Source organism: Aaosphaeria arxii, assembly GCF_010015735.1.
Source record: "Aaosphaeria arxii CBS 175.79 unplaced genomic scaffold BU24scaffold_2, whole genome shotgun sequence".
NCBI lineage: Eukaryota > Fungi > Ascomycota > Dothideomycetes > Pleosporales > Aaosphaeria > Aaosphaeria arxii.
Window position 1 is genome coordinate 1,712,887 of NW_022983475.1, and position 14,349 is coordinate 1,727,235.

General features: G+C 53.1%; 6 protein-coding genes across 6 annotated transcripts; 3 read left to right on the forward strand and 3 right to left on the reverse strand.

Moving 5' to 3' along the window:
* Positions 1-449: 449 nt before the first annotated feature.
* Positions 450-3,391, forward strand: BU24DRAFT_418721 (uncharacterized protein). The gene has a single exon (XM_033527040.1). It carries the CDS (start codon positions 529-531, stop codon positions 3,304-3,306), a length of 2,778 nt encoding a protein of 925 aa, XP_033387458.1. The 5' UTR covers positions 450-528; the 3' UTR covers positions 3,307-3,391.
* Positions 3,392-4,074: 683 nt separating this feature from the next.
* On the reverse strand, positions 4,075-4,744 carry BU24DRAFT_418722 (uncharacterized protein). The gene has a single exon (XM_033527041.1). It carries the CDS (start codon positions 4,651-4,653, stop codon positions 4,453-4,455), a length of 201 nt encoding a protein of 66 aa, XP_033387459.1. The 5' UTR covers positions 4,654-4,744; the 3' UTR covers positions 4,075-4,452.
* BU24DRAFT_418723 (uncharacterized protein) lies at positions 4,665-5,010 on the forward strand. Its single transcript, XM_033527042.1, has one exon. The coding sequence runs from the start codon at positions 4,803-4,805 to the stop codon at positions 4,980-4,982; it is 180 nt and encodes a 59-aa protein (XP_033387460.1). The 5' UTR covers positions 4,665-4,802; the 3' UTR covers positions 4,983-5,010.
* A 295-nt stretch (positions 5,011-5,305) lies between these two features.
* BU24DRAFT_385945 (uncharacterized protein) lies at positions 5,306-8,547 on the forward strand (the record flags this gene model as incomplete). The annotated part of the gene is made up of 2 exons (XM_033524895.1): positions 5,306-6,089; positions 6,195-8,547. The coding sequence occupies exons 1-2, from the start codon at positions 5,767-5,769 to the stop codon at positions 8,545-8,547; spliced, it is 2,676 nt and encodes an 891-aa protein (XP_033387461.1). The 5' UTR covers positions 5,306-5,766.
* A 1,232-nt stretch (positions 8,548-9,779) lies between these two features.
* On the reverse strand, positions 9,780-13,127 carry BU24DRAFT_364528 (Endopolyphosphatase). Its single transcript, XM_033524249.1, has 2 exons — positions 12,458-13,127; positions 9,780-12,334 (listed from the first exon to the last, which is right to left on the reverse strand). Exons 1-2 carry the CDS (start codon positions 12,720-12,722, stop codon positions 10,188-10,190), a joined length of 2,412 nt encoding a protein of 803 aa, XP_033387462.1. The 5' UTR covers positions 12,723-13,127; the 3' UTR covers positions 9,780-10,187.
* A 592-nt stretch (positions 13,128-13,719) lies between these two features.
* On the reverse strand, positions 13,720-14,202 carry BU24DRAFT_112992 (uncharacterized protein). The gene has a single exon (XM_033520818.1). The coding sequence runs from the start codon at positions 14,029-14,031 to the stop codon at positions 13,759-13,761; it is 273 nt and encodes a 90-aa protein (XP_033387463.1). The 5' UTR covers positions 14,032-14,202; the 3' UTR covers positions 13,720-13,758.
* Positions 14,203-14,349: the final 147 nt, after the last annotated feature.

Sequence of the window (14,349 nt, forward strand, 5' to 3'; positions counted from 1 at the left end):
TGGTGTGGATGCCATGATTGAGGACCTGGGATTGGGATGTGAGAGTGGTTTCCTGGGAGGTTTTGAGTTGAGTAGATTGTGTTGAGGTGGTTGAAGGTTGAGAAGCGAATCTTTATATTGAGGATGTGGTGGCACGTCCAGAAACCGAGTTGGTGGATATGCTGTTTGATAGAACAGTCTTGTTACCGTGGAGATCTTCCTGGATTTTCATCGTCAGTTCCGTTCCTGCTTGAATGAGATGGATAACTTTTCTTACTCTCAATTTTCTTACTCTCAATAACAGTGTTCCATGTACGAAGTGCTCCGTAGACTGCTTGTAGTAAATAATGTTGAATTCATTGACGTCGAGGGCTAGTGACGCGGTTAGCACGGACTTACGCACAGGCCACGACAAAATGTCCCGTATTGCAAGACGCGACGCGACACATCCACACCCAAGACAACCCTAACGACCGAGCAACCTCAACCCATTCTTCGCCCTGTCGCCGCAACCCCGCAGATCTGTATCACTAGCCATGAGCGCTCCCTATGACGACCTACGCATTGCAGACGAAGACAATGCTTCATAACACTACAAACCCCACACCTCGACCCTCCATTCTACCTACCAAAGGCGACCTCGAGCTCAAGCCCAAACTGCCTACAAAACGCAAGCGGGAGAGCATATGCGGCCTAGGAACCTTCAACAAACCTTTCGTGATCAAACCTTGTCCCGACTCTCCATACGCAAAACCCTCGACTTTCACTCCGATTCGAATCATTGGCCGCTCTCAGCTCCCTCTCACCTTCCTCGACACCACTTCGGACGACCAATTCACCCCCGGTCGGTTATTCTCCGCCCACATCGACATTCTCGAGCAGGACAGAGATGGACACGACATAGCTTCAGCAGTACCCAAGGTCCTGATCGCACGATATGAGACCAAAAGGACATTGTATGCCATTGAGCGTGTGCAACCCCGTGTTTACAGCCTCTGCAAGCTTGCAGGCTGGTTGAAAGAGAAGGATGTTGCTAGTCTTTGGGATCCCGCCAGTCTCACTCTATACCCGTCATTGCCGAAAGTCGTCACGTCTGGAGCAGTCACGACGAAATGGTGGGAACAAGCTGTTGTTCAAACCCAGCCGGATGAAAACGCTGCGAAGCGTGTGAGGTTGTCTATGTTCCGTCCAGCTGTCAAGCCTGTCGAGCCACCGCGGGAAGTCCCTGTGCAGGAAGCTGGGAACATTGAGAAGAGCATGTCCAATGATGCACCGAAGCTAGACGACACAGTCCCCGCTGAGTTTTCCGGAATGCCAATTGAAACTCCTTCGCCACAGCAATTGCTCGAGAATTTAGCACACCAGTATCTGGACGCGGTGTACTTGTCGAAGATGTCGCTGGCTTACTTCGCTAAAGGCCCCATCACGAGAGTACGCAATGCGTTCACGTCTTCGGAGGAGGGAGCCCCACCAACACACGAACTGGTCACTTCACTACGGACAATGCTGCTTAGCCACAAGGCGAGCGACAAGAAATATCGCGAGAAGCTGCCCGAGGTGATCAAGGCCATTCTACCAGGGTCATTTTCGGATGATGAGCTGGAGACTGCCGCGAAGCCAAAGAAGTCAAAGAAGAAGATGAAGCTTAACCGGAGCGGCATTTACCCCCAGGAGGAGCTGGTCATTCAGAAGTGGTGGAAGTCTGAGATGCGCATGCCTGAGGCTTATGGCGAGGAGACGATGGATCAGAGGATCAAGAGACGGATAGGAGATCTACGCGTGAGAGAGACACTGGCACAGATGATTATTATGTTAGAGATTGTCGCTCTTGAGGCCCTATCAACATACAAAGAGCCCACCGAGGAAGGCGAGGGAGAAACTCAGGAAGAAACACAAGGCCAGGCGGAGAGCCAGGCGGCCAAACCGAAGAAACGGAAAAAGAAGCTAGACGATATCAATCTTCAGCTTGATCTTCTCCTCGACAAGCTGTGTATCTGGCAGTCGGTCGACCAAGAAGGAATCTTGGATTTCGACAGCAAGAATGCAAAGAACGAGGACCCAACAGAAGGTCCCGGCAAAAACGAGAACAGTGACAGATTGCAAAGCTTCTGCGTCGAAGTCATCGTCCCTTTCTACATGAGGAGACTTCCAGAGCAAGCACGGATGATCAACAAGAAACTAGGCGGACCAGCGTCCTCGACGCCATCGAAACGAAAAGCAATGAGGCCCCCAATGCCCTCACGAAAATCTGGAGAACCCAAGGAGCCAGATGTGAAGAAATCGCGTCGCTCACTTGCACGTGTCGCTACTGATACAACGGGCCAAACTGGACAGCGCAAGCCGACGCCATCCCTGGCTCGGTCTACGACGGACTCGGCCTTGTTGACCGATATCAAGCGGGAGGGAAGTGAGGTGCCACTATCGGCCATACCCTTCCAGCGAAGTCCCTCACAAGCAGCTCGCCGTTCGATGTCTCACTTCAATCACCTCAAGGGCCGACAAGTTGACCTGAGTGCACCATCAGCCGCAGCTGCCGCCAAGATCCAGCAAAAGAAGCGCGTAGAAGACGAGGTGAAGGAAGCCATAGCAGCATTGAAGAAGCCTAACAGGGGACTTGCAGTGGGAGGCTACGTGGACGACATGGAACGACGAGGTCTAGGCGTAGCCACCAAGTCTTCGAGGAAACCGACCAACACGGTCCGAAAAGTAGTCAAGGACGTACAAGTCAGCGCAACGCCCCGAGTAGCCAAGAGAACGAAGAACGTCATCGAGCAAACCCCCAACAACCACCGCAACCCATTCGTCCGAGAACGCGACTTCGACGCCATCCCCTCGAGTTCATTACGAATCCCCTCCTCGGGAGTCCGCTCAATGGGTTCCATAGTCCCAGGAACTGTCCAGCGAAGCACAGCAAGTCGCAAACAGCCCGTCTCCGGCATCGCAGAGACGCCTTCCAAGGCCCCGAACAACAGATCCTTCTCGTCCGGAGCGATCCCTGGACCCGTCTTCGCGACGCCCGTCAAACACAGAGCCGTGAGTCCACCGCTACCTGAGAAGATCGCGTCCACGCCCGCGGCAGTGCTGGCCACGCCGAACAAAGTGTCCTTCGCCATTCCTTCCGGTCCGTCCGGGTTCACACCGCAACCTGTATTTACGACTCCAACCAAAGAGCCTCCGGCGGCAATGGCAGCAGCAACGACGATCGGGGAGTCGCCTTTACCTTCAGGCCCCTCGAAGCAGCAGAGTAAAAGCATCACGGGGACCCAGCCTTCTATATACGACGCTCTTGGCTGGAACGACGATAACGACATTGATGATATGTTTTGAGCGACAGCAGTCTTTCTTTCTTCTACTACTACATTAAGCATTGTGTATGATTGGACTGAATTGAACGGGAGAGGAGGGGATCCGGTATTTTGTTTGTTAGTTCGAATGGGAGAGGGGGGGGGGGGGGGGGGGGGTTGTGAATATTTTGCATTTTGGAAATTCTTGCATGAGCATTTTGAAGCATTGGCATTGGCATTAGCATAGCGACGGGCGAACAATCAACCAGGCAGTACGCAATGAAAGCATCTTTTTATCCACTCATTCTGTGCATTCTTCCAAGAATCCATCTTCAAATTGAACATTACACGCCATGATAGCATGCAGTTCTCATAACGAGAGTGTTGAGACAGAAAATCAACTATACCTATAGGAAATGGATGTAGTCTATAGCATGAACCCGCATAACGAACGCCAGATGGGGAACGGGCAACGGGGAACGGGGGAAAGGGAATTACGCGTTATTGCTTGCATGCATGCATACACGGAAAGCTGAGCGGGAGACGCAATCTTGGATACTATTCACCGGGATTGCCATACCTGGTAGGGTATGTGTGGATGTCTTAATTAATGTAAGGAGAGGAATGGATGGGGGTGGGTGTCGGTCGCGTGTTGTGTCGGCACGCGACACGTTCGAACGCGTGCTGTGCTGCTGGGGTAGACGGTACCCCATGATTCCATCCTGACTGCTTGATGGAAAATTGATCCCCAGTGTCGGTGATGAAGAGATAGTATATGGATTGTTGGAAGTATCCTCGGATGAATAGATCAGCAGACAACGACTGTTAAATTACTACAGACAGCCACCAAACCAGACCAGTAGCCAGACCAGCAGCCAGCCAGCCAGCCGTTCAACGCCAACGTCTCTTCCAACGACAACGCCAACGATCCAACCCGCCCGATGAGAACTACCGTCCTACTCTCTTAGCACCATCCTCACCCATCGGATCAAGTAACTCTCAGAGCACAGTCCTCCCCCCATCTCCCTCCATCTCCCTCTCAATCTTTCTATCTCAAAAGACAAAAAATAGGGGAACCAACCAATCAAGACCCCCGGAACCGCACGGGCCGCCCAACGGAGAAATACCAGAAAAGTTGTGGTTGAGATTAATGTGGGTAGTTTACAATAGGGCCCCTTCGCAGTCCTTGTTAGAATGGATGGGATGGGTAAGGGCCGGGGCGATCCATAGCCTTAAGGGGAGTTTTTGGTTTTAGGGGATTGGGACTGTGGACTGGTGGGTGCACTTGGGGCAAGGTGGGAGGGAAATAGGATAGGGAAAAGCCCCTAATATGGCGGCGCGGGTGGTGGGCGGGTGGCTCACGTAGACAGGCGAGGACTTGAGATTGCATAGCGCGGTGAGATGAGATGAGATGGGATGGTGTTCAGTTATTTGATAGACATGGAGAAGGTGGTATGTATGTGTATAAGAGTGGGAGTATGGGTTCGGGGTGTTGCAATGGAATTGATTAAGGGACGGAGGGCTGGACATTGATATGCCATGCAGGCATTTGATTCGTCGAGTCCGAGTCCTGTACCTGAGCACATGAATGACGAATGGCGAGAGAGAAAGAGAAAGGAGTACCGAACTACGGAGTACGAGGTAGAAAGTAAGGAAAAGGAAGAGACCAGAAGTGAAGAGAAAAGAGAAGAGAAGCATAGAAGAAGGATTGCATGGTGAACAGTAGGAGTGCATCATTGAGTTGGTGTCCATTGCCCTATATACTGTTACTGTTATACATACTCGTACTATCGTTCTATCTCATTTCCTTTCACAATTTCATTTCATCTCCAGAAAACTTTAATGACCGACGACTGTGCCTGGTCCTGGCTTGTTCGTACCTATGAACTAGTAGTGTAGTCTAGTAGTCACTCCAGTTCATTCGTCAGTCGTCATCAGCCCAAAGTCTCTCGTGTTATCCTTATTATTGTTGTTGTTGTCTTGCATTGGCTTCACTCAAACTCCTTTGTGTCTCCCCAAACCCTCCCTTCTCCACTCCCGTGCTACCATCCTGTCTCACACATCCTCGAATCCAGGTTCCCCATCGACACACTCAAACATATACACAACAACAATCCGTACACAAACACATATCTTCAGATACACAGACAGACACACACTGACACAACGGGGGCGCGCTGCGTCGAAGCCAACCAACACCCCCCAGGCTCCCCAGTCTACCTCCTACCTACCCTTCCCTACCGATCGTCGACTGTTTTCCGCTGACTGCCCATCTCGGTCTTTCTTCCAATCCAACCATGTCCAGCTGCAAGCTAATATAACTCCTGCTGCAATCCCGCTCTCGTCTCCATTTTCCAAGAATTGGGTTGCGCCCTAACCACTCCCACTTCGTACTGTGTACATACGAGGACATCACCTTGACAAAAAGAACAAACAGCAATAACAACACGGGATCCCAAGGCGCGAGACCTCGTGTCTTTGTCCTCCCGCCTTCACCTTCACCATGGCTGCAACAACCACATACATACCCTTCCCCGTGTCTGCTGCGGCCACGGGGCCAATGACTCCACGATCACCAACCCTCTCCGACGCCTGCATGATCCTCCCAGAATCAAACGGCACTCCGCTGCGCAGCATTTCTCCGAATCCCTACGTCGACCGTCCCCCCTCCCCTCCCACCCTCTACACCCACTCCAACCGATCGGAGCGCACCCTCAAATTAGCCAACCCGCCCGGCGCCCGTCGCGGTCGCTCGCCGCAATTCAGCATAAAGTCCCCTCCGCTCTCCTCCAAGAGCTCGCGCTCGACAATACGAACCATGGTCGAGTCTGACGCTGGCTCCAGCGGCAAGATGAACGGCAGCGCCACCGCCGGCGGAGGAGCGACAGCAACGGTACCAGGAAACGTGAGCGCTGGGAACGGCTCCTCGAGACGCAGTTCACGCAAGGGCAGCCCACGCGGCGATGACAACGTTCTAGCTTCCTCGCCCACCATCGCAGACCCGCTAACCGGCCACGCTTCTGGCGCATTCCAACAGCAGCGCAGACTCAGCAACGCGTCCTCGGGTTCCATACATAGCGAGGACCTGGAGAATCTGCGATGGCCTGGCTTCGACAGCTCCACCAATTTCGACGACAGCGGCGTGGTGATGGAGGAAGACGATGCGGACGAGGAAGAGGAAGGTGCAGACGGTGCAGCGCGTGACGAATTCCCAATTGACACCGACATCGAAGACGACGACCACGATGCGATGGACGCAGCAGAGAAAGAGCGACGGGACGCCCAGGCCGAAGACGAATACACCTCCGCGGCGCTGAGCCGGCGCGCAGAACTTATCCTCGCCAACGCAAAGAAGCGCCTGAACGTGATGGAGGGCAACCTACGCGGCGCGCGAGAATCGCTCGTCGTGTCCCCGAGCCCGACCTTCAATTCGAAGAAGATGCAGACCGACTTGCAGCAACAGCTCGCGGCGGCCCGCGAGCGCGACCGCAAACTTTACGCCGGAATGGGCCCCATACCCCCTCGGACGAGACCGTACCACTCATCGCCCCTATCAGCGGGCGGCAGCCCTGGCCACGCGCGGGGACTGAGCGAGACATCTGTGCCGAATCCCTTCGCCTCTCCCACGTACGCCAGCAGAGCACTGTCGAACAAGCGCGCATCGAGTGCGATGGGAACCGCCAGTGGCCCGTGGTCTCCTGAGGGTTACGGCCAGGGACGATTTCCCATCCGAGAATCGCGCAGCGTGGAGGTGATGCGCGAGCCGAGGAGTAATGGGTGGGACAGCCACCACGAGGAGCAGGAGCACTCCTTGCGTTCTTACGAATCCAGGGGTTCGCGGTCGCCACCCAACGCATTGGAGACACTGCCGGAATACGAAGACGACGATGCTGTTGGTGGTACTCCTGCCGGCGATGATGACCCAGAACTTCGCCGCTCTGCTTCGGCGGCCAGCAGTTTGCGCTCCCAGATGCAGGACCTGAAAGGTAGAATCTCCAGCCTGAAACAGCGTGCAAAGGAGGATACTATGCGTAGGCGTAGTTTGCAGAATCTGCGGACGCCGAGCCCCTTCACGTCTGCGGAGATCTGGTACTCGGGCGCGGACGCTTACAAGAATGGGACTTCGCCAGTGACGGCAGATGCTGGTGTTGGATATAAGTCATCATCTCCGATCCGCAAGACACTGTACGAGGAGCAAGGCGATGCGTCAACAACACCGAAGACGAAGGCACCAGCAGACACAGCAATGGAAGTCATCGACCCCTTAACGGAGGAAGAGGAAGATCACCTGATTGAGCAAATGGAAAAGACCACTGCTGAAGACTACACTCCCGAAAATGCCCAAAGCACTCGTGCATCTCACCAGAAATTGCACGCAGTAACCCAGGATGGCTCGAATGACGAGGAAGAGGAGGACGAGGACGATGAGTTCGACGACGACGAGAGCGACTTCGTCTCCGTGGACGGCGGAGAATACGACCAAGCGCCCGAGAGTGTGTACGAAGACGCAGTGTACGAGATGCCGGTGACAGAGCGGCACGAAGACCGCGTCGACGCATTCGACTACGAGCATTTCTTCCTGCACAGCGCCATGGGGACCTACAGCTCCACAAGCCGCCGATCAAGTAGCAGCTCGGGCGACTCGACCGCCACGACGCGGCCCGTCACCGCCATCGACACCACCAGCAACGGACCCGACGACAAAGCAGAGCGCAGGATATCCTTCCACTCGCGCACCGCGAGCAGCGACTCCGTGTCCACTGTCGCCAGCTTCGCCACCGCCGCCGAGGACTTCTCCGACGAGGAGTCCAACGAGCAAATGGACCGCTTCACGCAGCTGCTCCCCGTCCAGCAGGTTACACCGCAGTATGCCGCCGCCGCCGCCGCCTCGCACAACGGCCTCGCATCATCCCCACGCACCGACTCCGCCGTCACCATGCGCAAATCCGCAGCCGCAACCTCACCCAACGGCCAAGTCTCCCCCTCCTCGGCCGTCTCCCGCGGGTCCTCCCCTGCAGACCTCGCCACCGGCCTCCAAACCTCGAAAATCTACTCCATCCTCCTGGAATCCCCGTCCTCGAAACAGCACGACCAGCCCCGCCTCGAACTCAACCAGGAGGAGAAGCAGCTCGTGTACAGCCTGGCGGCCAGCTTCCAGCAGGTCTGCACGAACATGCAGAGCACGTCGGGCGACCAGTACGAGCGCAAGGAGTGGCGGAGGAGGCTCGACGAGGCGAGGAGGATCCTCAATGGTGAGGAGGATGTCGCGGGTGAGGCGTTCTGAGCGAGCTGAGCTGTTTCCTTTTCCATCTTCGCTGATGCCCGGGCGAGCCCAAAAATTAATGATGCCCGATTATCATATTCAACCTACTACCTTCTCTGGGGGAGAGGGGAAGATCTACGTAATGTCTACTCGATCGAAAACTACACACCATTGCCATGGCCATAAAGAAACTACAACGAGTCCGTTCGTCCAGCGATTCAACGTCCGTACCTAAGGACATACCTACCTCGTCACATACAGGAATTCTACGCCTGAGCCTTTCTCACTAACGTACGTCACTTTAACAATCTCGGCCTTGGCCACATCGTCATCACTCGCCTAAATCGTTCCATCATAGAACAAAAAACATCGAATATGTCAGAATGGAGTAAACGGACGCATAAACGCACACCAACGGACACCAAAGCTCGTATCTTATACAACAAACATCACTATCCTAAAATCTTAAGAAATGACTGCCTACTGCTTTTTCGCCTTGACATTCTATCCGGCGGCGGCGTCGCAGGGAAGGTGTCATGGCCTAGCCTATCCAAAAGGGACCTTCTTCCTTCCCTCTCTACATCTTTTCTTCTCCCTTTCTCCCTTCCTTCATTCCCTTTGTTGATTTCCGGATATGGCGTTTCACGCGCTCACTCAGGGGGAAACCTTTTTCGTCTGTCTCTGCGTTTTTTCATTTCTTGTGCGGTAACCAAGGGGTATGGGGCGAAACGGGGGTAAATAGCTTCGGCTGTCTTTTTGGTAATCTTTATTTTTTGATACCCGTGGGGATGGTTAAGTCGACGCCTAAGCAGATGCCTAGGGCTGAGGGTGAGGGTGAAGAGAAGGGGGAGATGAGAGTCGTTGATAGAAGACACGCACCTACCTGCGCCTACATACGCACACATGTAATGTACACACGTATGTAAGCAAAGAGAATAGAAAAGAAAAGTCACATATGAAGAACGAGTACAGGCAGAAGTGTGATGTCCTACATACAGTTGCATACCTAACTACTCTAGGGCTGCTTGTTATGTACGGAGTATAACAGCTTTAAGGTAAGCGAGATAGTCTGCGCCGTCTGAAGTGAAGTGAAGTGAACTGGCGTCGCCAACTATCTAGCTTGATTGGTCAAGCAATCAAAGTCAAGTCAAGTGAAGTGAAGTCAAGTGAAGTGAAGTGAAGTGGCGCCGCCAAGTACCTCGCTTGATTGATCAAGCAATCAAAGTGAAGTGAAGTGAAGTGGAAGTGAAGTGAACAGGAATAGTCATTGATTGGTTGATGGTTTCGCTAAACGTGAGATAATAATCTAGGATAACGCGCAGATTGTGTAGGGGTGACAGTGATGCATGCTATGACTTTTCCTTCTTTCTGAATGATACGTCCGTCTGTCTCTGTCTGACTCTGACTTTGTCTACAGCGTGCGAGTGTGTATGTGTCTCCGTGTGTGGGTATAGAATTTCCCCTGGAGGTTGTGTATGTACCTATTGTGTACATGTATGCAATTCCCCATTGAAAATGTGAGTGGTGGTAGTAATGGTATGGTTAGGGGATAGGGGGGTATCATCATGTCGTTTCCTCGTCCTGTGTCTCTCTCTTCCTTCTTGCTCTGTATTAATACACCCGTGCATCTATTTCTAAACCGCTTCCAGATTCTCCGCCGTCTATAGCTCAATTCCCTCGTTTCCCACGCCGTTGTCGATATGTGACGCTGGCGGTGGTGCAGCGGCGCCGAAGAAATTCGTAATATCGTCCGCGTCCATCGAAGAGACGAAGGCGCGCTGCACGAACGTGTACCACGCGCCGTTCTTGTCGTGTTTGTGCTTATGCTTCTTCCCCTTCTTCTTCTTGCCTTCTACGGATATCTCATCATCCTCGGTATCTTCTGCGAGATCGTCATCATCGTCGAGATGATACTCAGCCGGAGAGAAAGTAGACGAAGAACCCGTCTTGTCCGTCCCGATCCTGCGCGCCAGGTCGACCCAGCTGCGGACCGTGAGGTCCTTCATGCGCCACCGCTTGTCGGTCCTGGTGTCGTACTCGACCTCGAAGCGGAAGTCGATGGGGTTGGGCTTCGGGCGGGGTTTCTTGCCCTGGTGGTGGTGGTGCTTGCCTTCCTTCCAGCGCTGGGGCGCGATGGAGCCGTCGTCTGGGCACACGTCCAGGCCGAAGACCGTGGTGGTGTTGGAGTGGTCGTTGGGGTGTGCGGAGAGGTGGGTTTTGGGGGATGAGGAGGTGAAGTCGTTGTTGATGTGGGTGAGGTTGGCAAAGTATTGCGTGTAGCTTAGGAGGGAGAGGGTCTGTGGCGAGTATGCGGGGCCTGGGGGCGAGGATTTAGAGGGCGGGTCTGGGATTTTGAATTTGTATTTCTTGCGCTTCTTGAGGAGTTGGGCTTGGTGGTTGCTGCCTTTCTTGTTGGCGGCCACAGCTTCGGAGATGGCGGTTTCGTACGCTTCGTAGTCCTCGTCGGTGAAGTCCTCGTCTATAGAAGACACTTGAGAGACTCCTGCGTATCCCGATGCTACAGACTCATCGAGACCAGTGATGTTGTAGCTGTAGATACGGAGCGTCGGGAAATAGTTTGGCACGACGCTGGGAGAAACAAGAGACACGCTGTAGCGCTCTGCAAATGGACCTCCGATCTTCTTGAGATACCTCTTCTTGGTCATCTTCTTCTTTCCCTTGCCGCCCTTTTTGCCCTTCTTGGACCCGGAGAACGTGGACACCAGCCAGTCCCAGGTGAACAACGCCTCCTCCTCTTCGTCGGAATCAACATATTCTACTGTCGACTGCGACTTCTTGTTCTTCTTGGACGGCGGCTTGGGCAGCTTCGACCACACATTGCCCAGATCCTGGATATAATCCGATGCAGACGCAACAGTGACCTCCCCATCATCAAGCCAATCCTCGTGCAATTCCATAGCATCCACAGAAGCCGGACTCATCTGTCCCTCCTTAGTCCCCTTCTTGATGTCCTTGAAATCCTGCAACATGAAATGATCGATATTCATGTGCCCAAAGAACGACCCGACAATCACGTCGCGGTACTGCTGCTCCCACAGCGCAAACTTCTGCCAACACGTCTCGTCCCAGCTCGACTTGCTGTCGACCCTCGCAGGCGGCACGTGACCAATAAACATGGCCTTCATGCCGCGGTCGCGGAGGATCTGCAGCTGGATCCGCAGCCACTCCATGTGCTCGTAGCCGGGCTCCTTCTTGCTGGCGCATCCGTCCACGCCCGAGTTGGAGGCGAAGAAGTACATGGTGTTGAGGCTAAAGACCGCTAGCTTCTGCGGGATGACCTCGACGTAGAACCATCCTCCCTGCTGGAACTGATGCCTCTGCTCCTCCGGGATGAAGCCGCGCCAGATGTCTAGGTACTTCGAGGTCCATTTGTTCGGGCCGGCGAGGAAGATGTTGTGAGGCATGATGTCATTGTTGCCGAATGTGGGTACGATGGGAATGATGAATTCGTTGTTAATGTTGTCGCCTTTGCCGCCGTTGTTGCCCGAACCAAACACCTCGCCGAACTTGTCGACGATGTATTGGTTCTGCTCAATGACCTGCTTCTGGTTTCGCGGGAGCTTCTCATCGTTGTCGTGTCGCGCCGAATCGCCCGTCCAGATGATGAAGTCGATCTCGTCCTTGACGTGGTCATTTATCCATTGGAAGGTCGCGTTGACCAGGGAATAGGGCGAGTCGCAGGCTGAGGTCTCGGCGCCGTAGAAGCCCGCGGGGCCATGTTTTCGGTGGCAAGCGGCGTTTTCTTCGGTGCTAGAGTAGGTTTTGAAAAAAGGGTCTGGGTGGAAATCTGCACGCGACTAGTGTGTTAGAAACTTGCAACTCCTTAACGTGCGGTTAGGGTCCGGTAGTGGTTGGGAGGAAAGGGATGCGCGATGTTACGTGTTGGGTACTGGAATTGAAGTCGACGTACCTGTGATGTGTAGAAACCGTCCCTGCAGGCGACGATGGCCTCGGATGGTATTACTGCTGGGGTCGACAGGTATGGGATACTGCGATTGCGATTGCGATTGCGATTGCGATTGGGACTGGGCCTGCGGATGTTGTATGGGTAATGACACTGGATTGGATGTGCTGGAGGTTGTTCCTGGGCCAGATTGCGGGGCAGCCCTGCAGGTGTTTATTAAGGGAAGCAACACGCAGAGTCCCGAGATGGTTGCGCCCCAGGGTTGCAGCATGGCGGCGAGGAGCGCATGTGTATACAGGTATAGGTGTGGTTATGCGCCAGGAGGTGGAGGACGAGGACGAGGGCGAGGGTTTGGATTCGAGATCGAGGACAGGAGGGAGGGTAATGGAAGAACAGACCCGGGAGGAAAGAAGAATACGAGAAAGAATGGAGAAGGAGGAGAGGAAGAAGGAGATGAAGATGGAGAAAAGAAGAAATGTGGAAGTGTGAAAGTGTTGGCAGGGCGAGTTTTGGGAATAGTGCCAGGAAGGTTCGTGAAGAGAGTACCAAGATGGCTTCAGTAGAACAGTGTATGTATGTACAGTGTGTAGTGTATTTACAAGTGCGTCTAGACACGAACAACTAATTAGTTGATTTCTTTTAGTCAAAGAAGAAGCAGAGATATATTCAATGGTTAAGAGTTGAGAGGAAGAATCAACAGTCAAGTGAGTCGGGTCGCATGGTGCACGCTGCCATGAGACCCCGTCTGATTGGATGTCCACACGCCTCACTGCCTCTCACTCATCATTGCGTCACACTGCGACTGTCGGTCCTTCTCGCCTGCTCACCTGCTTCATCTGCTCACCTCCTTCTCTTGGCTCCTGACTACACCTGCACACCTGTAACTACTGTGTAAGTACAATACGAGACATGTCCACAACACCGACTCCCTCTTTATTTTATCATAACCATCGCCCACGCGACACAAGTCATGCATACACCCAATAGCACATGTTAAAAAAACTGTATGATGATGGTGATGATATAATCTTTTCAATGGAGGGGGACGGACATCTATGTATGATGACGAGCTGAGCACTGTATTTCAAGTCTGCCCAGCCACCAACTCATACACATCCATCATCTATCGACCCCAAAGTACATTACTAAGTATATTTATTCTCTTGATCTTCACTCTGCTCATGTTGTCCTCTCTCCACTGTTGTGTGCGGCGGCTCCCTAACGTCTGAAAAGAGCGCTCAAGCAAACACATATCGTGGACAGAGGCAATGACAATAATGCCTTCCTTTGGAAGCCGCAGAAAATGCTCAGCACCCACCCAAATGATCTTCCCCTTCCTCCCCAAAAATAGGTATTCGTATACCAAGAAACTTCAGACTGCGCCTGTAATGATCCCTGAAAGAGGCTTGACAAACTCCTCTTTTTGTGAATGAACCCATTTCAAAAGAGACGCCGGTTGTTAATGGACGAAATTGGGAAACCGTCCAATGATTTTGGGAAAGACAAAAAATGGAAATGAAAATGAAAATGAACAAGATAAACACAGAATAAAACACCAATGTGAAGCTTTCTCTTTCCATGCAGTGAAACCAAGAAAGAAGAAGATTGGTACCATCAAGAAAAGATATCGAACAACCCAACCCGAGGTCTTCGTCTTCGTCGGTGGGTTGTTGGTAATTGGTTGTCCAATCCGGAAAATGAAACACCTGCGCTATGCTGTAGAAACGGTCGCCGCCGTGATAGTGGTGATGAGGGTGGTGGTGGTGATGATGATGAGGTGTCGATGAAGCGTCCGTATACGCGCATGCAAAAGAAATGACTCGTCTGCCCTCGTTCAACTACTCCCACCAGGTTCCCAATATATACCTTTCGTTGCAGTCGAGGTGCTACTTCCCCCC

Coding starts and splice junctions, on each gene's coding strand:
- BU24DRAFT_418722 (XM_033527041.1), bottom strand. CDS start 4,653: ATGCAATCTCAAGTCCTCGCCTGTCTACGTGAGCCACCCGCCCACCAC.
- BU24DRAFT_418723 (XM_033527042.1), top strand. CDS start 4,803: ATGCAGGCATTTGATTCGTCGAGTCCGAGTCCTGTACCTGAGCACATG.
- BU24DRAFT_418721 (XM_033527040.1), top strand. CDS start 529: ATGACGACCTACGCATTGCAGACGAAGACAATGCTTCATAACACTACA.
- BU24DRAFT_364528 (XM_033524249.1), bottom strand. CDS start 12,722: ATGCTGCAACCCTGGGGCGCAACCATCTCGGGACTCTGCGTGTTGCTT. Junction 12,335..12,457: donor ACGGTTTCTACACATCACAG/GTACGTCGACTT, acceptor AGTCGCGTGCAG/ATTTCCACCCAGACCCTTTT.
- BU24DRAFT_112992 (XM_033520818.1), bottom strand. CDS start 14,031: ATGGAAAGAGAAAGCTTCACATTGGTGTTTTATTCTGTGTTTATCTTG.